Source organism: Dendrobium catenatum, unplaced genomic scaffold, assembly GCF_001605985.2.
Source record: "Dendrobium catenatum unplaced genomic scaffold, ASM160598v2 original_scaffold_218076, whole genome shotgun sequence".
NCBI classification, from domain to species: domain Eukaryota; kingdom Viridiplantae; phylum Streptophyta; class Magnoliopsida; order Asparagales; family Orchidaceae; genus Dendrobium; species Dendrobium catenatum.
This window is the reverse complement of record NW_021536486.1, coordinates 575,852-599,295: the sequence shown is the minus strand read 5'-3', so window position 1 is coordinate 599,295 and position 23,444 is coordinate 575,852. Positions and strand designations below refer to the sequence as shown.

Here is a 23,444-nt window from a genome sequence, read left to right as displayed (position 1 = left end):
TATGCTTGTGTGCTATGAAAAGGGAGTTATAAGGGGTCAGGATCCTGTGAGATCCTGTCTGTGTCAGGGAAAATCTGAAATGAGCTCTGAAATCAGTTTCTGAATACAAGTTCTGGATCTGATGATAAGTTCTGTTCTGGTGTTATAAGCACATCTGTTCTTGTGCCGTGAGCACAAAGGGAGGCATAAGGGGCCAGAATCCGAGAGATTCTGTCAGTGTCTGGGAAGGGAGGCACAAGGGGACAGAATCCGTTGAGATTCTGTCAGTGTCAGGGAATTTATTCTGACTTTTGATATATTCTGAATTGATATGATTTCTGATTTCCATACGATTCTGTCTGTTCTGATATGACTTATGACTTCTAATTGAATATGATTTAATCTGATTTCTGATTTCTGCACGTTCTTTCAGCTCTGATGTAATGTATTTCTGTTCTGTTCTGATTTGATCCGATCTGTATGATTTATGTTCTGATTTGATTCATTCTGTTCTGCCCTATCAGTTCCGTATTCTGATTTCTGTTCGGATTTCTGTCTGTTGTTTGATGTGGACTCTGAGGATTTTGATTGGAGGTTTGTTGTCTTGCTGAGCTATTGTAGCTCATCCTTGTTTTCTGCATGGTTTTCAGGTTCTGGGAAGGGGAGGAAGTCCAGGAATATAAGTTCAGAGTCTGATCCCGTATAGGTATTTTGTACTTTTGATTTTGTACAGTCATGGCTTTTCTGTTCTGCTTTTCTTTCTGTCTGAAAGCCATGAGCTGTATTTGTATATGATTCTTTTGACGAAAGATGGATGATCTGTTCCGCTGCATTTGATGTTTATAGTAGCTCTGTGTGTGTCTGTTTCTGTATGTAATGTTTGGAAGAAAGTTTTGAAACAAATTCCAAAGCCAGATCCTGGAATTAATTCGGTCAGTTTCAGTTCAGGCACCACGACCCGATGCGAGCGGGATCCGTCCCGATCGGGTTGGGTCGTGACACTATTGCTCTGATTTATAGCAATATTAAGTAGTAAAATATCTCTAAAGCAATCATGTTCCTATGGAAGATCATATATTCATAATTTCTAAAATTAGTAATTTTATTTTTATAATTTGAAGCTCTTTACATTTAAATTGTACAACCTGTTAAATAATTCAACTAGATAAATTTAATAATTTAGCATGCAGTAATAAAATGAGCGTAGGATATTTCTAGTGTGTTCCTCATGGGATCAACACTCTTTTCATCATTATATTACTTCATATGACACATGTACTTGAGTTATAATAGAAATTACAGTGTAGAAAATTTTAAGTTCCATTAGAAAATTGAGTAGTAGTGTGTACAAACCTAAGCACGAAACCTTACATTTGTATAAGCTAAATAATTGCTACGGCGGTGTCCTGTGTGTCAAATGTCTAAGCCACCTAATACTTGTGGCCTTCAAGTTTTACTCATGAGACATGACATAACTTCCTAGTATTAATATTTTGATGGTATATGAATCTTGCACAAAGTCCATTAAGAGACTTTCAATTAGACTTATAAGTATTATAGAGCCTTTGATCCAGCATATAATGAAACTTTAAATGCTAAATCTATCAAACCATAATTGACTAACAAAATAGAGGATTTTTCGTTCCAACCATCAATGAGATGTTGATTTTATGAAGAAGGGGTTGGAAGAGGCAACAATGCCAAGCTTGTTAGGTGAAATAGAAATGCTCAAATGTGTGATAGAGTTGTTAGCAATTATTATGTTGACCATATTGAACTTTGGAGGAGTAGAAGATGGTGCTTTTAGAATGATTGCTATGCATTTATGTCAATTTTCCAAAATGCTTTAGAATGCATTTGAGAACATTAATATTCTTATTGAAACACTTACCAAATGCCAAAAGATTGTTCGCATACAGATGATAGAAATGTTTGTTTTCCAAAAATATCTCACTGTAAAAAATAATTCAAAATAAATTTTCCAAAAAGGTTAGAGAGGTCAGCCACAATGTTAAAAATATATAATGATAGAGGGAATCCGTTTCTCAGACCAGAAGAATTAAAAAAACCCATTTATAGTGTCATTGATACACATATTCATGAACATATTCAATACAAATATGGATCCAATTTATCAGGATGGGGGAAAACCATTTGGTTTCATTCTGAAAAATAAAAAACCTGTTAACACAGTATCTAAAATCTTATAAATGTCAATCTTAGCACTGAATCGGTGATCCTTAGAAGGCTTTTTGAATTCTCCCAAAATTTATTTGTAAGAATAATATGGTCTGTAGAAATCATTTTTTAAAGTAAATGTGCTTGATTATAATGAATAATGTGGGACATAATTAGTTTCATCTTGGAGACAATAATTTTTGGAATAATTTTTTAGAATTTGTTGCAAATTAATATATGTCAAAATTCAGATATGTTACTCCCATGCTAGTTTTGGGGATGAGGGCTATTTCAATTGCTTTGGCAATTTTTGGAAGCTTATTGCTGATAAAGAATTGCCTCACATCAAAGCGAACTTTTATTTTATCCGGTGAACGTACGCTCCTCTACGTTCGGTTTTAGATCAAAACAGCGCAATACCGAGTTTTTTGAAAAAACTCGGTACAACTCGGTACTCGGTACTCGGTATTACACTTTTTTGGTCTAAAACCGAACGTAGAGGAGCGTACGTTCACTGGATGTAATAAAAAACTTAATCAAATATAAACCCATCGTAAGTCAATTATTTTTTATTTGTGCCAGAAAGAAAGAGTTGATTTTTTTATTCAAAATCTAATGCTCCTGGATCTCATGGGTTTATATTTGAATTATTCTGTCACTTGAAAAGCTTATTCGATTACTTTTTATTAATCAATATTAAAAATATAAATTCATTGTATAATTAGAAACTTAAGACTGCTCCTTAAATTTCTATTAGATTATTCAAGATATGCCTTTTTAAATTTTTTTTTATTTTTTATTTATTTTATTTGCCTTGTATATTATAATTATATCTGATTTAATTTTAATTTATTTTTGAAGTGAACTTGCCATTTCTGACAGCTTTTTAAATCTCATGTAAGATTCAGCTCATTTTAATTTATTGATTGAGAGCTTTGACTTTAACCAAAAAGTCTCGGATTAGAAGCTTGCGTGTGTAATACTTATATGAATTTCACTTAATTGACCTAAAAATGCCAATATATTCCATAAGGCCAGCAATGTCCTATTACATTTTGGTTTCAATATTAGAATCTGAAGAGTCATTTGGTCATTTGTTATTATCATTATTATTATTATTTCTTTCAAAAGATGTGCAAATAAGTTTTTTTATTAGCAGCTCAATTCCAACGGAATGTCACAAATCCATTGATTAGAATTCATACAAATTATGCATCCTTTCAATTTAATGTTAAAAAATGAACAAGAATTTACAATGTTGTATGACATGCTTGCCCTCTTCCAATGTGTTGAAAACAGTCAAGCAGGACAAGTACTATCAAAATATTTGTGTTTTACCCACCATTGCTTAGCTTGATTGGCAGGCAAGTGCAGTTGGGAACTCCCAACCTGTACTAGATTCCCCTCGAGCGACAGTGCCTCTTAAGTGGGGCCCAATGTACAGATCATGAGATTTCTAAGATGGGTGCCTCTTCTAGGTCAGCCTAGAATTAGTCACGCAACCAAGCATCCTTTCAGGCCTGGCACCGGGTGGATATCTTGTTCCAAAATAATAATAATATCATTATTATTATTTGTGTTTACGCAGTTATCCTCTTTTACTTATGCTTCTTTAATTCCAGTATCATAGCTGAATCTTTCTTTTCCACCGTTTGACTGCAACAGATCAGCTTTGTGAAATGCTATAATTAATGAAATGCTAACTTTTGCAGAGCTCAGTAAGCTCGAATTCTATGATTTGCAATGGCTCCATCATCAATTGCAAGTCAAACCTATCTTCAATCAGTTTGACAAATCAGCCAAAAAGTACTTAGCAGGGGAAGGAAGATGACACCATATCCTTGACGACAATGGCGATGAAACCTGTCATAGCTCATGCACAGTCTTCTCTTAACTAACGTTGAACTGCCAGTGCATTATGTCGCCGTCTCATAAATTTTCCTGTGCGTAATCGTGTTGCCTTCCTTGCTATTACATTCCCTTTCTTCTTCAACTTTTCCAGCTTCTCCTTCCTGCCCTTTATATCAGCCACGATAACCTTGTTTCTGCTTTCTTCTGACAATAAAGCCAGCCTCGCAAATTTTTTAGGATTCACCCTTCCAAGTCTCTCATTTATATCTTTAAAAGCTGGAACTAAACCTTTCCTCATGAAATATCCCTCTGTGAGAGACATTGAGTTTGAACTGGGAAGATTGGGCGCATCTTTCAACTCAAGGTCCATACAAAAGGAAGAATCCTTCAGCCACATCCTAAGGGAGTGAGCTTTTGCTACGAGGACACCAGTTCGAGTTTTGCATGGAAGGAACGGTGAGCCCATTTCCCAGAGATATGCCTTCAGTGTTTTCTCTAAGGAAACCAAGTTGTACTCTGCAGTCCCTGTTATCAACACAACTGACTTTGGCGACTCAGGAGATCCCTGTAATGAAGCATCCTGTTGCAGGCAAGAAAAAAAAAATTATAAGAAAAAATTTGTTCGTTAGAATTCTGATAGGCCGGTTCATCATGAATCGGCCCAGGAGCCGGCCGCTGCAAGCGGCGGAAAGGGGTCCGCCCCCTTTGATCTGCCGCCCACATGTGTGGGCCTCACTTGGAGAAATTGAGGAAGGGGGATTTGGGCGGCTAGGGTGAGAGGGAAATTTTGAATGAGGGAGGTTTGAATTAGGAAATTAATTGTATTAATAGGAGGATTTGTTTTAGGGGTAGGTTTATGCATGATTTGAGTTTTCTCTTGGAGTTCTTGGGTTTTTTAGCTCTAGATTGTTTTATCTAGAGATTTGGGAGAGAACGATCCTCCTCTCGAATTGAGGATCATTTGTATCTTGTTCTTGTGTTTGTCTGGCTTAGTTTCTCTTATTGCAATCCATCATTTTTGGGCTGATTTCACCCTGATTTTGCATTATTCTCGCTGTTTTCACCAATTAGTGATAGGTTTGCTTGCGAATTCAAGTATTTCCCTTAGAGTTACTGGCGAACTCAAGTATTTCCTATCAAATCCTTGTACACAAAAAGTTGCCAAAGTAGAACTACAATAAATTGAAAAAGCAGCACAATAAAAAAACGAAGTTGTAAGAACAAATCATTTGAAAAAGATGGAAGTTCCATAGAAAAGAACCCGTATACTTTCTGTAAACGAAGCAGGGTGAGTGAAATCCTACATCAAGAGCGCTTTGGGTACTGAAATAAAATATATAAAAGAATTTTACAACTATGCTTACTTGCATATAGTCAAGCCATAGTGTAAGAGCAACAAGCGCTGCACCGCCTGAAAGTTTTCTGAAATCAGCTCCCCAGTCACCATCTGCAACCCTGCATGATGTATCACAAGTTGCAGAATCAATGAAATCTTAGTCAGTTTCTCTTTGGCAAACATCTTTTATTTAACACAAATAAAATTGCCATGTGAATCTCCGAGTCAGCATAACCTATATCCATATATACACAAATTAGAATATGAAGATCCGGAAATAATTTTCTTTTGAATACAACACAGATCACTCCATAAAAAACAGTGCGAAGATTTCAAAGCTTAGATGCTAATCATTAGGGGTGTAAGTGAGCCAGCCGGTTCGAGCTAGACTCGTTATATTGGCTCACGAGCTGAGCATATCGATCTCAAGAGTCGAGCTTGAGCTCGTTTAGTAAACGAGCTCAAGTTCGAGCTCGATGAGGCTCGGCTCGTGAGCTCGCGAGCTAGCTCGAATTACTATTTAAATTTTTTTTTTATTACTTTTAAAAGTTTTAAAAAAATTACATTCAAATCTTCAACAGCCACGTAGTTAATAAAAAAAGACTCAATATCAATGCTAATAAATGCTGCAAGTTCACTTATTATTAAACAATGAAATTTTCTAATAAATGTTTCCGCTAGGCTTTCTTTCCAAAGCTTTACTTATTAAAGAATGAAATTTTCAATAAACATGATATTGCAAAGCACAACAGCTGTGCGAAAACTAGGCGGGAAAACTAAAATAGGCGGGCGTGAAACCGACGCAGGCGGGAAATCGAGTGGCTCGATGAGCTTGTACATTGTCGCGAGTCGAGCTCGAGCTTGAGTTCGAGCTCGCTTTCCGACTGACGAGTTGAGTTCGATAGTGTCAAAACTCGACTTGACACGACTCGTTTACACCCCTACTAATCACCGTATAATAAAAGAATAAAAGATTGACGACTAAACAACCCGGGATATAAAAAGTTCAGACGTGTATCAAGTATGAGATGAATTTGATGCGGGCCACCGCCGACCACCGCCGACGCCGACCGGCAGAGGGAGGGCCGGCGACCCCGCGGCGCGCGGAAGCGCCGCGCCGTTCGACCCGCCGAAGCAGGGACGCAGGATGGCGCAGCGGAGCGGGACGGGCCGATTTTACCTTGGAAAATCTTTGCTTTTGATCTTGTTTTGTTCCTCTCATGCTCATTTGAGAGAAATTAGGGTAAAATCGAATTGGTGAAACCCTAGGGCGTATCAGAATTTAAATAGAATAACCTAAATTAGTGCAAGTTATGCATTCTTTTGCAAAATTAGCAGCACAGGTTATGCATTCATACCGAAACACGTCATGACGGTATATGCCTTTTTTTATTGCGATTTGAAAAAGCCATGAAGCAGTGGATCTACGTTCAAAGGCCCACAGCAAATCTTCCAGAGCATTCACAAAATTAAAACAAGCATCATCTTCCTCGGGCACTAGCTCCTCCAGCAATTTCTCTACCTCTGCAACCAGCACCTCCGTGTTCTCAGTTAGAAGTCTGTAAAACAAAAGGGAAATAATTCATCTATTCCTCACGTAATTATGTTGCTAGTGATAGGAGGAAGGAGGGAAATGGTCTTTTTCATAACGGTTGAATTTTGTTGCACCTGACGGGAAGATCAAAACCATTGTCACGTAGCGTATCAAGGAGAACCATTGCTTCAGTTGTCTCCTGGCAGAAACTAGCAGCCCTGATAAAGCATGTCCATATTCTTTGGTCTGCTTCAATTCCATCACTTTTCATTTCCAATAATTTAGCAATTCCCTGGTTATAATCACCATTCTTGAAGTAAGCATCGATCAAAGAACTGTAAGGTAATGTACTAAGTTCTAAATTTGAGCTTTTTATATTGGTAAGCACTTTTTCTGCATCATGAGGCTTCCCAGCCGTTCCATAAGAAACCATAAGCATGTGCATGGTGAAAATTGTTGGCTTTACACCAGCCTCCGACATCACAGTGAGCAAGTTTTCTGCTTTGGAGTGGTCGCCAGAATCCCTATATATCTTCATCATAATGTGATAGAAAGATCGATCCAATCTAAATCCCTTGGAAAGCAAGCTTTGAAAAAGCTCTTCAGCTTGTTCCCATAGCTGCACCTTCCCACATGAAGCCAACAAACTCTTATAGGTATCCAATTTGGGTTCTAGATCATTTTTTCTCATTTCATTTAGGATAGTAAAACCTTGCTCGGGTTTCATATCTCTACTATACATTATTATAAGTGTATTGAAGGTATCCTCATTCAAGCTCAGCCCACCCTCTATAATTCTATGATAAATCTCCATGGTTTTCTTAAAATCTTCAATTCCTGAGTACATCTTGAGCAGAGCATTGAAGATAATTATGTCTGGTTTTAAACCAGCCACTGCCATCTCAGCTACCATCAACTCAACATCTCTTACTCGTTTTGCACGACAAAACAATTCAATGATACTCCTATAAAGATGCATGGTTGGCAAATAACCTGCTGCCTTCATGCCATGGTATATCTTTTTTACCTCAAATATATTACCATCTCTTGCAAATGCATCAAGCATTATGACTATGGTGCTTTTGCTTATCTTAAAATCCATATCTTGCAATTCTTGAATTAAAACATAGAGCTCATCTAATCTTCCATCAACTATTAAGGCCTGCATGAGACCATTCACAGATTCCACGGAAGGTCCAGGACCATTTTTCATCATCATATTGAAGATTGATCTTGCTTGTTCATAGCGACCACTCTCAGCATATGCATATATGAGAGCATTCCAGACTTTCCTATCAACAGGAGAGCAAAGCCTGAGCTTCCCTACCAAGCTCTCAGCCCTTTGCCATAGCTTTAACTTCCCATATGTCTCTATCAAGCTGACATGAATCGATAGATCATTGAAAACTATACCAGACAATTTCGCCTTATCCAGCAATTGATGAGCTGTTTCTGGAAAACCCATTTTACAGTAAACTTTGATCAAACTCCTGTAAATGCTCTCGGTAGGTTCAAGGCCAATAAATTTCATATCTGAGAATACTTGAGAAGCTTCTGAAAAATATTCAGTTTGCTCACAACAGGTGACCAGTGCTTCATAAAGGCTAAAATCTTTACTTAAGAAAACCATGCCAGTCTTCATTTTCTTGTACTCCTCTAATGCAGCTTCCACTTGGCGATTGTTACACTGCAGTATTATTGAAGCTTCACTCATCAAACAATGGGATTCAGGTACCTGTTCTTTCAAGAAATCAAGCAAAGCTTGTGCTTCTTGATGTCTACCTAATGATGTATAGCCATTAAAAATAGCTGACAAGCATTCATGATTGGGTTTGAAACCTTGAATAACAGCCCGTTTTAACAATTCCACCCCTTTAATTAGGCATTCGCCCTTGACAAGAAGAGAGGAAACTTCACCCAAACTCATCCCAAAAGTTACCATGTCATTGACAATCTCATCAATGAGTTCATTCTTATTTCCCTTCGCAAAGACCCCAAGAATAACCTGGTATAAACTATCATCAGGTCTGAAGCCATCTTGCCTCATTTCCCGATATATAGCCATTGCTCTCCGGGTCTCGCAGGCTCTTAACAAAATATCTAACATAACAGAATAGGCTAGACAATCGGGCTTAATCCCTGACCTCACCATATGATCAAATGTTCTCTCCGCCTCCACCCTCATCCCAGCTTTGGCATATCCACAAATCAAGGCACTGAAAGTCCTCAAAGTAGGCCTCACACTTGCATCAACCATCTCTGACATCACCTTGCCTGCCTCTACAATCCTATCAGCCTTTCCAAGTGAATCAATCAATACAGTATATGTCACTGCATCAGGACTACAACCAGCCAGTTTCATTTCATTATACAACCGTAAAGCCAAATCCAGCCTGCCTTGTTTACCATACATGTGAATGAATGTGTTATATGTGATTTCATCTTTGTTGTACCCAGCTTTGACCATCTTCTCACATATTCTTTCCACCTTCTCTGTACTCCCCTCCTTTGCAAATGCATAAAGGAGGGAATTATAGGTAACGGCATCTGGAGAGAAGCCCGTCGAGGTTATTTCATGGAATAGCTGCTCAGCCTCTTGTGTCATCCCACAGCGGCCATAGACTGAGATCATGGCATTGTAAGTCCAGAGATCAGGCTGGCACTTAGATTTCATCATGTCCTCAAAGACACTCCTGGCCTCCTCAAAATTAGGTGCTTGAGAGCAAGCGCTGATGAGAGTATTGTAAGTGATTGTGTCTGGCCTCAGCCCTGAGCGCCGGACATCCTGTAGCAGCTCTAGTGCTAAACCTGAAGGCACTTGTCCGGACTTAGTCCGAACATTGATAAGAGTGTTAAAACTGACAAGATCAGGCTCGAGACCTCTCTTGCGCATTTCATCAAGCAGGTTCCTGACATCATCAAAGCGCCCACTTCGAGCATAAACACCCATCATAGCATTGAAGACCTGCACAGACGGATCCACAGCAGCATCCCCGATAACACAAGAACGACGAAATATTTCTTCTGCGAGGGAGTCCTGACGATGCCGTCCGAGAATGGAGATGATGGACGCAAGCATGCGAGGGAAGGGAGAGTATCGCCGGCGGAGATTGAGCCATTCGAAAGCCTCCAGGGCACGGGTCCAGCTGGAGGTGCCCACCAACTTGATCACGAAGCAGAGATCGGTGGGAGTCATTTGCACGGCGCGGTTGTCTAGGACGTCGGCGACATGACCAGACGAAGGAAGGGCAAGGATTTGATCGGCGAGCAGCTGCGCTCGCCGTCTCCAGTCTTTGGCTCGCTTTAGGGCGAGCTTGCTCATCTTATTTCCATGGGCCCGCCGTTGCCTGCTGTCGAGGGATTCTAAGCATTCCACAGCTTCTGGATTGTTTAGGTCTTCGGGTTCATGCTTGGAGTCTTTTCTAGAAATAGGGGAATGCGTGTCTGGGGTAGAGGGAGAAGGGGAGGGAAAATGGGGTTGGCGGCTGAAGAAATGTTCGTCGATCTTCAAATTTGGCCATCTTACGGAAGGATCAGCTCTGTGGTAAGTGAACTTGACTGGCTTTGACTGGAGTTCTGCAGAATTAGAGGCGGAGACGGGGGCAGTGTAGAGCGGCAGCAGCCGGCGTCGTGAAAGGATGATGGAGGAGGGCGAGGGAGCGGCTACAGGGATCTGAGGCGTTCCAGCGAGTGCCATTAACGGCATGAGATAGAGATTACGTAGTGAAGCTACTACAGAATAAACGGGCGAAACAGTTCGTGGGATATTTGGCTTCTTTTTTTTATTGTTTTTTAAATTAACTTTTTTATATAAATTTTTTTTAAAATAATAAAAAATAGTGACACAAATTATCCCAAATAAAATTTTAATCTAAATATTGTCACAATTAAAACAAAAACTTTAAATCTTGCGGGATATTAATCTTATTTCTCCTTCATTTTGCATTAAATTTTGGATTAAGTAAAGTCCAACATTTGTCGGATTTAACTTAAATTCACGAGTTTTACGATCATCTTTTTTTCACTGATTGTTGTCCTCATCAATGACTTCTGAAGCAGCCACCTATCCCAACTTTCTTACTTCTTTGTTATGGTCGAGAATTTCTAGAACTTGGGGAAAGAGATTTGAAATTAATTAAATAAGAAATATTAATTAAAAAATTAATTATAATAATTAATATTATTTAATTTAAATTTAAACAAATTAATATTATTTATGATTTAATTTGACTAAATAGAGTTTATTATATTTACGTAGACTTCTTTTATTCTTCCTCTTTTTTTGTAAAAGATAGTTTTAGAGACAATAGTTAAAGGAATGGAGTTTTCTAACGAAGAAGAAAATATCAAAAAGCTTATCAAAACAGTAGAAAAATGAAGTTTCCTAAAAAACATTTCTATAGAAGCGTCTCATCTAAATAGCGAAAAAAAATCATCGCTTCTAAACATAAAAGAAGAAAAAACATCAAAACAAATGAGGCCTTAGTTTTATGAAATATTAATTAATGATTTATCAGGATATTAATCACAACTAATTATAATTTAGTTAGCAAAAAATGTAATTTTCACAGATTTATTATTATTAATATATCCATAAAAACTTGTATGATTGGCACATATCTCGAGACAAAATTTAAATTGACAATTTTTTATTTAAATTCAGGACCATATGAACTACAATTTCTTAAACTTAGAGTCAAACTAAATGTGTCATAAGATGAACCCAACAATACAAAAAGTTGTCTTATTTAAGCCTAAATGAGCCTAAATCAAGCACTTGAATCATAATTAGAAACTTTGAACATTAATTGGATGTCTCAATGATCTCTAAATTCAACATGCTTGTAGTTGAATCGAGAGGCTCATCAAGAAACTAAATATTTTATTCTCAAATAGTTCTTTTCTTTTTCGAATGTAAGGAATGAATGATTCTTGAATCATCTAATATATAGTGCTTTGAAGCTTTAAAATATATTCGGCCCCTTGATTTGGGTTCATTTGGTCTTGAATTGAACCAATTTTGGTGTCATTGGATTCATCTCATTGAGTCATTCAATTTGATTATAAGTTTGTTGAAATTGGAGTTTGGATGGTTCCGCATTTAATTTTGGAAGTTTACAGCTTGAATATGCCTTCGAGATTCATGTCATAATTATTCCATAAGTTTACGCTGGCTGTCGACTACCTAACACAACTCTTCACTTTTCTCATTGAGGATTTGATAATAAATTAAAATAAATTGTATATGAAGTGGGATATTTTATCAAATATAGAAATAATAATAATAATTTATTTTTTTCATCTAAAAGAGATAATTTAATTATAATTTTATCCAAATTTAAATAACAAGAATAAATTTAATTGTTAAATCAAAATACAAGCACTAATTGGATATAATTAATTAATAAATAAAACTAGAAAGAGAGAGAAAAGGAGATATTTCATTTAATTAAATTAAGATTATATTCAATTAGTTAAAACGAGAATTATAACTTCAATTTTAGAGCATCTAATTAAAAATATATGAGTAATTTATAACTTAAATTTTAACAAATAAATTTTTCATATAGGAGCTAAATCTATCAATGTGGGAGTAAGGGAGAAAGAGTGAAGTATATTAATACCTATGTTCAATGTGAATATTCATATTCCTATATTATGATAATTACATTGCTTCAAATTGTATTTAATTGTCATTCTAAATGATTTATTTTATTGCTTCTTCAAATTACATTGCAAATGATTTAACTCTCACATATCAAATGATTGAGCATGAATAGCATATTATGCTTTACATTATTGTATAAAATTAAGATTATAACAAGAATGAAATAGCTAGATAGAAATGCTTGTATGTGAATATTGATTGATGGAGCACACCACCATATGATATTGGCTGGTGACACAACCTGTGCATGTAAATATAAAATAAAAAGTAAATGGAAAAGATATACCTTCATTGATACTATTTTAGACAGTGACTAATGTTATGAGAAAAAATAAAAATATTGATAAACATATAAACAAATTATATATATAACATGGATAATATTGATGGTTATATATGAAATGAATTTAGATGAAATCATTTTATTCTTAGAAATGAACACTCATATTGTTTCAATGGTATTGTGTTATTATAATTTTAGAAACATGAATTACTTACTGAGTTATGTTATGACTCATTTTTCTTTTTTAAAATATTTAAGATAAAATTCAACTAACTAAAATGAGCAGAAAAAATAAAATTTGCGTCATAAGTGCAACGTTCTAAGAAAAATTTTAATCAACCATGCGAATATCTGTTGTCGTTAATTCAAAGTCTTCGGGTTGAGCCTCGACATTTTATGACTGCCCTAGCTGCAGGGAAATCCAAAACCTTTTACATAGAAATATTTATTTTTCCAACCCTTTGGTGTTTGGCATACCAAATTCGATATTTGAAGTCAATGCGTCCAATTTCCATCCAAAGTATTGGATTTTGAAGACGTTCCCTCTCTCTCTCTCTCTCTCTCGTGTTCTCTAGCCGGCAGCTGGAAATGGCTTCATACAGAAAAGCCTCAGAGATTGCGGCCACGCTGGATCTGAAACCTCACCCTGAAGGAGGATACTATATGGAAACGTTTAGGGATCATACCGTCACCCTGTCCAAATCTCAGCTCCCACAACAGTGTAAATCAAATTGCCTGCCAAAATTTGCTTTCTTTTTCCAATTTGATTTATGCGACGGCATGGCATCGTTGAATACCGTATACTGCTCTTTTCCTTTCGGCTAATGGACGGATTGCTGTTATTTGTTTTTCTAATGTATGCTTCAGATTTTAATTGTGTCCGTTTTTCCAAGTATTATGGAGTTTTACATTTTTCGTTTGAGTTCTGTCAAAGCCTCAGAGGAACATCTCTCCTCTGTTTTTTTTTTTTTAATGTTTTATGAGGCCAGTTGAACTTTTTAAGGACTGTCTGGCTATGTTTAAGATTCAACTCAAATAGGATTTAGTCAATCCAGTAAATTCATATTTAGTAAATTTTGAGTGTATTAAAATGTGAAAATTCTTTGGCTATTTGTTATATGATTCAAATTTTATGAGATGGGAACATTTTTTGATCCATTAAATTCTGTGAATAATGGGATTGAGGATTGAGCAAATCCTTGATTTAACTATTAAAGAAGCTAACATGAGATTTATCAAAATAGCAGGATATAAAGTTCCAGAAATTCTTTTCGGCAAAGTTAGGATAAATCTTGCTTAAATCCTGCATGAATTAGGATGCCAAGCATCAACTTAAGCAATGATAGCAAATAATCTTAGTGAAACTAATGATTTTTAATTGATAATATATGGCAAAGTATAAATCTCTGTTTATGTTTGATAAAATTCACTTGATTCATAGGAATCTCGAGGCAATATTCGAATTCTAATCTTTCATAAATAAATTCAGGATCATCCGTTTTTTTAATTTTAGCAAATTTATAGTTGAGTTGAACATCTTGACGAGATGAACCCATTGACACCATAAGTGATTCAATCATACTCCAAATGAGCTTAAATCAACACTTGAAATATAATTGAAAATTTTGAGATATTAATTGGACAACCAAACGGTATTTAAATGTTGTGTGCTTATAGTCCAATCGAGCAGCTCAACTTGACGAATCAAGTAAGCCCGAGATCATTCAATTCGGACATCAAGGCACTCAAATACTAAATAATTGATTTATGATCAATTGGGATCAATAAGTATCTTTCGATGGAGTATTTTAGATTCTTGTCAAATTATCAAAATGCTATAAATAGGGCCTCATTTTCTCCGGGAATGGGGCTTGGGAGTTGAAGGTGCTTAAGAACTCTATGATATTTTATGAAGATCACCATCAACAATCGCCGCTGCCATCACTTGAATTCTATCATCTGATTATTGTCGCATGATTATTAACATCAGAACTCGTTATTGTACTTCCACTTTGACCTTTTGACAACTGGCTTCTATAATCTCTATAATGAGAATTACATAATTATTTCCAATGTTTTATTCCTATCCATTTCAATTCTAAGGAAGAGTGGATCATTGCATCTACAATTATATGGTGAATTATTATAATTGGGCTATGCCTCATGATTTTTCACCAAAACATTTTGGTATTTCTTACAACTTCTATTTAAGCATACTAGATTTTATACAAAGTTAAGATATTAAAATTCTAACATCACAAAAATTTATGTATGTAAAAGTTTGGTGTCATTTGTGGGAATTCCCAACATAGTATAAATAATTTTTCAATGACTATCAATCAAATTCTCAATCAAGGACAATATAATATAAATGAAGGTTGCCCAAGCCTCATTTTGGAGGATCATATGTATAAAATGGAAGAACTTTATGTTCAAATTCTATTATTCTTAGAAGATGATGTATAATAAAGAGCATCATTATGATATGATGGAGTTCTCCCACCATAAAATCAATAATAATTTAGAGTTGATACATTTGATGCCACTGATTAAGTACCTTCCATGCTATAGCTCCCCCTCCATTGCAATCTTATAATGGTCTCTCGGACAATGCTAGTTCAATCCACCCTTCCTATATTGTCTAGTTAGCCCTTAATCCTCCACCATTCATTGAAGACTTAAATCAACATGTTTTATTGCCTCCCCTTATGATGTTATAAGAGATGAACTAGGGCATCTATTTGAGGAGGAATTCCTTTTGAGGTAAAGGAACCAATTTATCCCTCTTCATAGCTTTCATGAATCTTCATCATTGATTGATGTAATTTGTCAACTTTCTTTTCCTGTGGGGTTAAGTTGTATGCAATTAATCCATATGATTGAACTTTTAATCCCTATAATTAAAGTGACCACTATAGAACCATCATACAATTCAACATGCTTTTGATGCAATCCTCTGCTAGATATTTCCTGTAACTCTTAAATGACAAACTCGTATACGGTTCTACTTTTTTGGGGTAAGATTATTCATATTTTTGTTAATCTAGCAAGACTTTTTGTTAACTAATTTATTATTTATTGGAAAATCACCAGACTTATCTGTCTAAGATTCGCTAAAATGAGATAGAGACCTTTTAAGAAACATGTACAAATATTCTCTTTCAAAGCATGTCAATAAATTAATCGACATTTTCAACTAAAAAAAGCATGAGTAGTCAAAAGATTAAATACACCTTTCTCACTAAATTTAGTCCGAGTTCTCAAACCCATTAAACACATTAAGGACTAACGTTATGATGGATATTCAAAATTATAAACACTTCAAATGGCCAAAACCATCAAAAAATTTAAATGATGGAGATAGTCTTAATATTGTCATTTCCATCATTCAAAAGGTTATTCAACAAAAAAGGCTTTTAGGTTAAAGAATAGATTGAACGTCTAATTCAATGAGGATATCTTGGTTATTATTTAGAAGTACAACATATAAATTATCAGTCTCAAAATAGCGGAAATTAAAAAAGTCATGGCAAGAAAATTGTTGGAGTTATTAAGTAGAGTGTTATCATAACCTGTTTGCTCTCATATATTAAAATATTTTATTACTTGTCCAACTTAAAAAAATTGAGCTCCACATCTCATTTGAATTTTTATCTTGATTATTGAAGATATAGATGTATCTTTCAAGTATATCTTTAAATATCAATGAATTTTTTTTTTATATAAATTACATTGCATCTTATAAAAATTTTTAGAAGACACACCTATGCTTGATGGGAAGTTAGTAGTGGACAGAGTCATTATTAGAAAGACTCATACACCACTCATACAAGTGGTGGATAGGATCTCCACTTATAACCTCTAGAAAGCATGTGCATGGGATAGCGTCAATGAGAAGCTAGTAGTGAGCAATGTCATAAATGAAAAGATTTTATGGGAGCAATATATTGAACATTTTAAATATGTCTCAAAGATATATAAAGGACTTAGTTTTATACAACAGGCGAGTTCTCATAAATATGAATTACTCTTGAATGAAGATAGAGAATTCACCTTTCTTTACAATTTGGTTAAGAGCATAATCAATTTTCTATTTCAAAGCTACATATAAAACTATTAGATTTACAAAATAACAAACAACATATGTACATTTTAAACATCTCAAAGATATATAAGACTTAGTTTTATACAGGGGCGAGTTTTCATAAATATGAATTACTCTTGAATGAAGATAGAGAGTTCATTATTCTTAACAAATTGGTTACTGAGTATAATCAAATTTACATGAAGAAATACATATTTCAAAGCTGCATATTAAGCTATTAGATTTAGAAAATAACAACATACAATTTCCTACAATATATACACATTTTAAATGCGTCAAAGATATATAGAAGACTTGGTTTCATACAAGGGGAAAATTCTCACAAATATGAATTACTATTTAATGAAGATGGAGAGTTCATTACTCAAACAAATTCGTTATGAGCATAATTAAATTTAGAAATGAAGAAATATATATTTTAAAGCTGCATATAAAAGTAATAACTCTACCTGTAAATCTTATTTGTCCGCAATAGAGATTGAAAATCTTATATGTCACTCATAACTCTATCTGTAAGGTGATTTAGTACTCCTAATAGGGAAAATAGTGGGGCTTGTAAAGGGATAACACTTTGCCCATACAAGACAATGATAAGCCTTTTATAGGAGATGGAATCAAAATTTACGAATAAAAAATTAAAATATGTGAATTCTTCCCATAGCTCTGAAGAATAATTCATTCTTCTTGGTGTAAGAGCACTGGAGCATGTAAGTGAGATATGCACCACCTATTCAAGGCAGTATTTTATTGGATTCTATAAAAGAGGAATTATGCATCGCTTATACAAGATAGTGAAATGTCTAATTTAGAAAGATAATTAGAGCTCACAAAGAGGGTACGAGCAAATTTTCCTCCGCTGTGAGGTGATATTGGTGTAGGTGTGTTGATTCATGTTTTTAAGAATAAAGGTGATGCACAATATTGTGTGAATTATAGAGGAATTAAGTGGATGTGTTATACTTTAAAACTATGGAAAAGTTATGGAGCATAGCATAGTCTACGTCGTAATACTAATGTTTCTCAAAATTAATGTGGATTCATGCCAGCTAGGTCTATTATGGAAGCTATACATTTATTGAGCGGTTTGATGGAGAAGTATAGAGATAATAGGAGGATCTACATATGATTTCTATTGATTTAGAGAAAACATATGATAAAATTTCAAAAGAAGTGCTATGGAGAGTTCTAGAAAAGAAAGAGGTTAATAATGCTTATATTCAAGTTATTAAGGATATGTATACATGAGCTATTACTTGTGTTTAAACACAAGGTGGTTTTACCAAGTATTTTCTTATTGCAGTTGGTTTACATCAAGGATCAGCCTTAAGCCCATATCTTTTTTGCTTTATTCATGGATGTTCTTACTAGACAATTGCAAGAGGATGTATCCGGACATATGCTTTTTGTTGATGATATTCTTCTTGTTGATAAGACTAGAGAGGGAGTTGAAGGAATAACTGAATTATGGAGGTCAACCTTAGAGTCTAAAGGTTTTCATTTGAGTAGATCTAAAACCGAATACATGGAGTGTAATTTTAATAGTAATATATCTAGTAGGGGGTTTGTGACTTTAAGTGATCAAGTCATTAATAAGAGTACGCATTTCAGATATCTTGGATTTATTGTTCAGAGTGATGGTGAAATAGATGAGAATATTATTAGTAGAATTCAAGTTGGTTGGTTAAAGTGGAGGAATGCATCAGGCTTGTTGTGTGATAGAAAAATACTACTCAAACTTAAGGTAAATTTTATAAGATGATTGTGAGACCTGCAATGCTTTATGGCGCAAAATTTTGGCCATCAAAAGAGAAGCATAATATTAAGTGTTATAGAGATGAGGATGCTCAAGTTGATGAATGGCTTTACTCTTAGAGACATGATACGAAACGAGCATATACGTGAAAAGGTTGGGGTAGCTCCAGTGGCATATAAGATTAGAGAGAGTTGCCTTAGATGGTTTGATCACATAAAACAACGGCCTTCCGATGACCCGGTTAGGAGAGTAAATGTATTAGATTTGAACTATCTTAAGAAAGGTAAAGTTAGACCTAAAAGAATTGGTTAGAAATATTAGAAATGACATTTCTTTATTAGATTTAAATAATAATTTGACTCTTAATAGCACACAATAGAGAAAAAAGATTCATGTAGCCGACCCCACATAGCGGGATAAAGGCTTGATGTTGTTGTTTTGAGGTGATATTGATACTAAAAGATGGATGAAGTGAAGTTACACAATTTTATAATTTTCTTTAAAAATACTATAAAAATAAAAATAAAACTTTAAAAAATGATGAAAACAATTTTTTTAAAAAAATAAAAAATAAAAAGATAATATAGCACATATGCACCTTTGTAAGGAGGCACATTACGTGTCTCCAATGCCAAATGGTGCATGCGGCGACAGTGATTGGTCGACTGACTGGGCTCGATTCCATTTTTTGGCCCAATTTTAAGCCCAAGCATGTTTATTCTAGTGTTTTGCAGTCCCCATCATTGTTTTTTGATATTCTCTACTCAAAATTTTCATTTTCAAAATCCAACGGAGAGTCGGAGACTATGATCAATTTCGAGCATATTTGAAAATTCTGGAAAAGTTGTTTCAATAATTTTTGTTTTAATTGACACATTGACTTTATGAAATGTTAAAATATAATTAAGGAGATCCACGTTGACATCTAGATAACAGGTGCGCCTAATAATTTTTTCAAAATGTAATTTTATGCTACAAAGTTTTTAGAAGATCTAACATATATTTTGGGATGACATAAGCTTCAATGTCTAAAAATTGGGGCCAACTAATACATCTCCAGAAAATGCACTTGATCCACACAAATTACAAGGAAATATTCAAATTAAAAGCTTTTAGAATTAAATTCAGGATCACCTAAACTAATATTTTAGTCAAACTAAATGTCTTTACAAGACAAACCTATCAACTCCACAAATGATTTGATCTAACTTCAAATGAACTCAGACCAAGCACTTGAAATATAATTAAAACTTCGAGTCTATAATTGAAGGATGAAATGATGTCAAAATCTTGAGGGCTTATAGTCAAATCGAGCGACTCAATGAGATAACTTCAATTAGTCAAGGCTATTTAATTTTGATATCATTAAGACACTCAAATATTAGATAAACGATCTTTGATCAAGCGAACCAATATGGATCATTCAACGGAGTGTTTTGAGTTATTGTCAAATTTATCATAATGCCTATCTCAAAAAGCTATAAATAGAGCATCATTTTTTATACGTAGGGAGTTCAGGAGATGAAATAACTTAAGAACTTTATGATATTTTCCGATTATCACTATCATCAATCGTTGACACTATCGTTTATTTTCCTTCAATTGTGGAGAATAATGGATCCTTGCACATACAATTATATAGTAAATTATTGCAATAGGGTCAAGCCTTATGGTTTTTCCTTTTAGTTTGTTTTCTACATAAAAAAAATTGGTTTTATATTTATGCATAATCGATCTTTGTACAAAGCTAAAATATTGAAATCTATATGTCACAAACTTTCTAGTACATAACAAAGTTTGATGAAATCGTGAGACAACTTGATGAGGTGGGTTGAGGGCACGAACAGGAACAGGTTCAACGTCAATGTTATTTTTTCCCCATAGAATAACGAGGCCATTTCTCTGCTTAAGAAGGCTGAGCAATTACTACTACTCACTTAACCTTAGGTATTCAGAAATTCTTGCAAATCAAACTGTTGTGATGCGATTAGCAATGCAAAAAGTACGGAATGGTTGAATATATGGATATTAATTGGATATTATTAGTAAAAAGTGTCAGATTTACACTGATTCGGAGTTATATTGCTTTTCTTGTATCCATTTCATGCAATGAGGTGGATATATATAGGGATACAGGAGGCTTTAGATGAGGTGATAGAGAAAGGAAATTAAATGTAGTACAGGGAGGCATTGGCATGAATCAATGAAAGAAAGCTATATTTCATCACTGTATTTTAGGACCAATGTTGTCCCGATATTTTGATGAAGAACTTACTTTGTATATCTCTAGCATAGTAATTTTCTTTGGTTCATCTTGTTTTATTATGCCATAAAACTAAAACTGTCATAAGCATTCTTTCACCACAAACATTCATATCTTGTTATATTATTTTTAACACCCAAATGTATTTATGCCAACATCAATCAAATCTTACCTGATCTATACAAATATCATTAAATTCATTTAATAAAATATGGTTGGGAGTAACTAGTTGTTAACCTTGGAGTACCTTTTCCTTCATTTTTCTTGTACATTTGTTCTAATTATTTGTCTTATGATGCATTTTCTAATCTCCATGTTCAAACAAGAAACGTTAGGGTATAAAATTGCCTAGCTATAGGAGATCAAATGGGGAACTTGAGGAATGTAATTTGTGAACGAATGAGATTAAGCATGTATGTCACCTTGATGCTCATCAGCTTAAGAAATCTAGGATGATTTCAATCTGGCGTTCAAATGATCAATTGGCTGGAGATTTTCTCTGCAATATCAATTATTGTTAGAAGAAAGTCGTAGGCTTCGTTTGGGACGACTTTCTTATTGCAAAACAGTTTTTTAGTACAAAAATTAAAATCTTTGTACTAGATATCTGCTTTAAGAAGAAGGAAAAAGCAGTCCCAAACGAAGCTGTAGTCTCTTGCTGTTCTTAATTCTAGTGTTTGTTTTGGGGAAAAAATGAGAGGAAGGACTGCCGGTTTGGGTTATTGTAGGATTTTGCTGCTCCGTTGGACTGGTCGCAATTTGTCACAAAATCCTAAAAAGTGATAAGGTAAGCACAGTAACTACCTTATCGCCATGTTGCGACAACTGATTGCATGCTAACAATTTTCTTATGATGGCCTTGATACTTAAAAGTTTTGGAACATCAGTAACTTCAGTAACATGTCAAGTGTTTTTGATTAGTGTGGCCTAGAAAAGTTGGAAGTTCTCTTTTCTCTCCTGCGAAATTATGGCTATTTGTGCTTGAATTCTCTCTTTCTCTATTTAGTTTTATTTATTTATTTTGCAGTCAAAGTTGATCGCCCTGTAAGCACATCAATCTACTTCTTGCTTCCATCAGGAAGTGTCTCCAGCCTCCATCGCATACCTTGTGCTGAAACTTGGCATTTTTACATGGGTGAACCACTGACGGTTAGCAATTTTCTTTCTTGCTGCGAATTTATATCGTTTGCCTTCCTCTTGTTTAAAAAAAGATACTAAGCTGGTAATTCCATGACCACCTTAAAGTTTTTAAATTTTTTTACAAATCAGATAAGAAAACTTAAAAAACTCCAGTGAACAAACTCTTGGTGGGGTCTCTGAAAATTTAGCATTCCTTCCTTGCATAGTTGCATTGCCCAATTCGTACTGAATCTCATTCTGAATCCTCCTTTGGAGGAGCTTTGGAAATTCTGAAATTAAGAAAATACTACTGTAACAAGATCTTGTTAATTGTAAGTCCTATGATAAAATGGTCTATAATTCTGTAATATGTTGTAAAGCATAAAGATACAAAAAAATTCCACCTGAAATTATTTGAACTCCTGGATTTCCAAGATTAATAGCCAGATATTGAAGCTTTGATTGAATTTTTATCAATAACTTTCTTATGATGCTTCATTATTAACCAGATATTGGAGCTTCATGATGATGGACATTTTGAGTTCACCATCCTTGGCTCTGACCTCGAAGCCGGTCATCGTCCACAGTACACCGTGCCGCCCAACACATGGTTTGGATCATTCCCCGCCCTGGATATCTCATCCTACTCGACCGATGGAAGTGTCCTCGCAAAAGCTCCTACTAGGGACCCTGAACTCCACTACTCTCTTGTGGGCTGCACCTGTGCTCCAGCCTTTCAGTTTGAAGACTTTGAGTTAGCAGCAAAAGCTGACCTGCTGCTTACTCTTGCTCCCAAGGCAGGGCCTCTTCTTGAGTATATTATTCAACCTAACTGAACTAGATGTTAGTCTTGGCTTGGGCTTGGTTTTGTTTGTTCTTGTGATATGAAGAGATTATTTTTTCTGAAGGCATAGATCAGAGCTTCAGCTTCTTTAGAGTTATCTGGCATGAACTTCTGAGCCATATTACAATAAACTTAAATTCATGGCGATCAGGTAGGATTGTAAACTTGACTAGATGATATGAAAATGCACTGTTTATTTATTTGGTATGAGTTTCTCACTCTGCCATGAATGCTCCCAAATAGAGTCTGTGATCATGCAAAATTAAGTGAAAGGTGGTGATGGTTATGTTTAATATGTGGCTGCGAGGAAGTGTGTAATTTTTAATTGCCCCATTAACTGGAGTCAATTCTCAGGATTGCTGATAGCTTTTGCTTAAAAAATAAAAATAAAAAATTGAACGACTTTAATTATAATTATTGAAAATTAGTAAATCATTATGCGCACAACTCCGTATGGTGAAAGCCATACTCCCTATAAATAATAAAAAATCAATTAAAAAGCTACCTTACATGTTATTAAGAGGACTTAAC

At 34.9% G+C, this 23,444-nt stretch overlaps 2 protein-coding genes across 2 annotated transcripts; one reads left to right on the top strand and one right to left on the bottom strand.

The window, feature by feature from the left end:
- Positions 1 to 3,329: 3,329 nt before the first annotated feature.
- On the bottom strand, positions 3,330 to 18,029 carry LOC110107200 (pentatricopeptide repeat-containing protein At3g18110, chloroplastic). The gene is made up of 7 exons (XM_020837391.2): positions 14,195 to 18,029; positions 13,430 to 13,488; positions 12,759 to 12,787; positions 7,013 to 10,653; positions 6,703 to 6,903; positions 5,373 to 5,463; positions 3,330 to 4,588 (listed from the first exon to the last, which is right to left on the bottom strand). Exons 1-7 carry the CDS (start codon positions 14,407 to 14,409, stop codon positions 4,052 to 4,054), a joined length of 4,773 nt encoding a protein of 1,590 aa, XP_020693050.1. The 5' UTR covers positions 14,410 to 18,029; the 3' UTR covers positions 3,330 to 4,051.
- A 3,821-nt stretch (positions 18,030 to 21,850) lies between these two features.
- On the top strand, positions 21,851 to 22,905 carry LOC110107201. Its single transcript, XM_020837392.1, has 3 exons — positions 21,851 to 21,857; positions 21,978 to 22,099; positions 22,579 to 22,905. Exons 1-3 carry the CDS (start codon positions 21,851 to 21,853, stop codon positions 22,903 to 22,905), a joined length of 456 nt encoding a protein of 151 aa, XP_020693051.1.
- The last annotated feature ends 539 nt before the right edge of the window (positions 22,906 to 23,444 follow it).

What these genes read in the sequence shown, in the direction of transcription:
- LOC110107200 (XM_020837391.2), bottom strand. Translation starts at nt 14,409, where the DNA reads ATGATTGAATCACTTATGGTGTCAATGGGTTCATCTCGTCAAGATGTT. An exon ending in GCAATCTCTGAGGCTTTTCT is followed by an intron (nt 12,788 to 13,429) that starts GTATGAAGCCAT and finishes TTACATGCACAG; the next exon opens with GTTGTGTCACCAGCCAATAT. An exon ending in TACCGTCATGACGTGTTTCG is followed by an intron (nt 5,464 to 6,702) that starts GTATGAATGCAT and finishes TACATCATGCAG; the next exon opens with GGTTGCAGATGGTGACTGGG.
- LOC110107201 (XM_020837392.1), top strand. An exon ending in ACATGGGTGAACCACTGACG is followed by an intron (nt 22,100 to 22,578) that starts GTTAGCAATTTT and finishes ATTATTAACCAG; the next exon opens with ATATTGGAGCTTCATGATGA.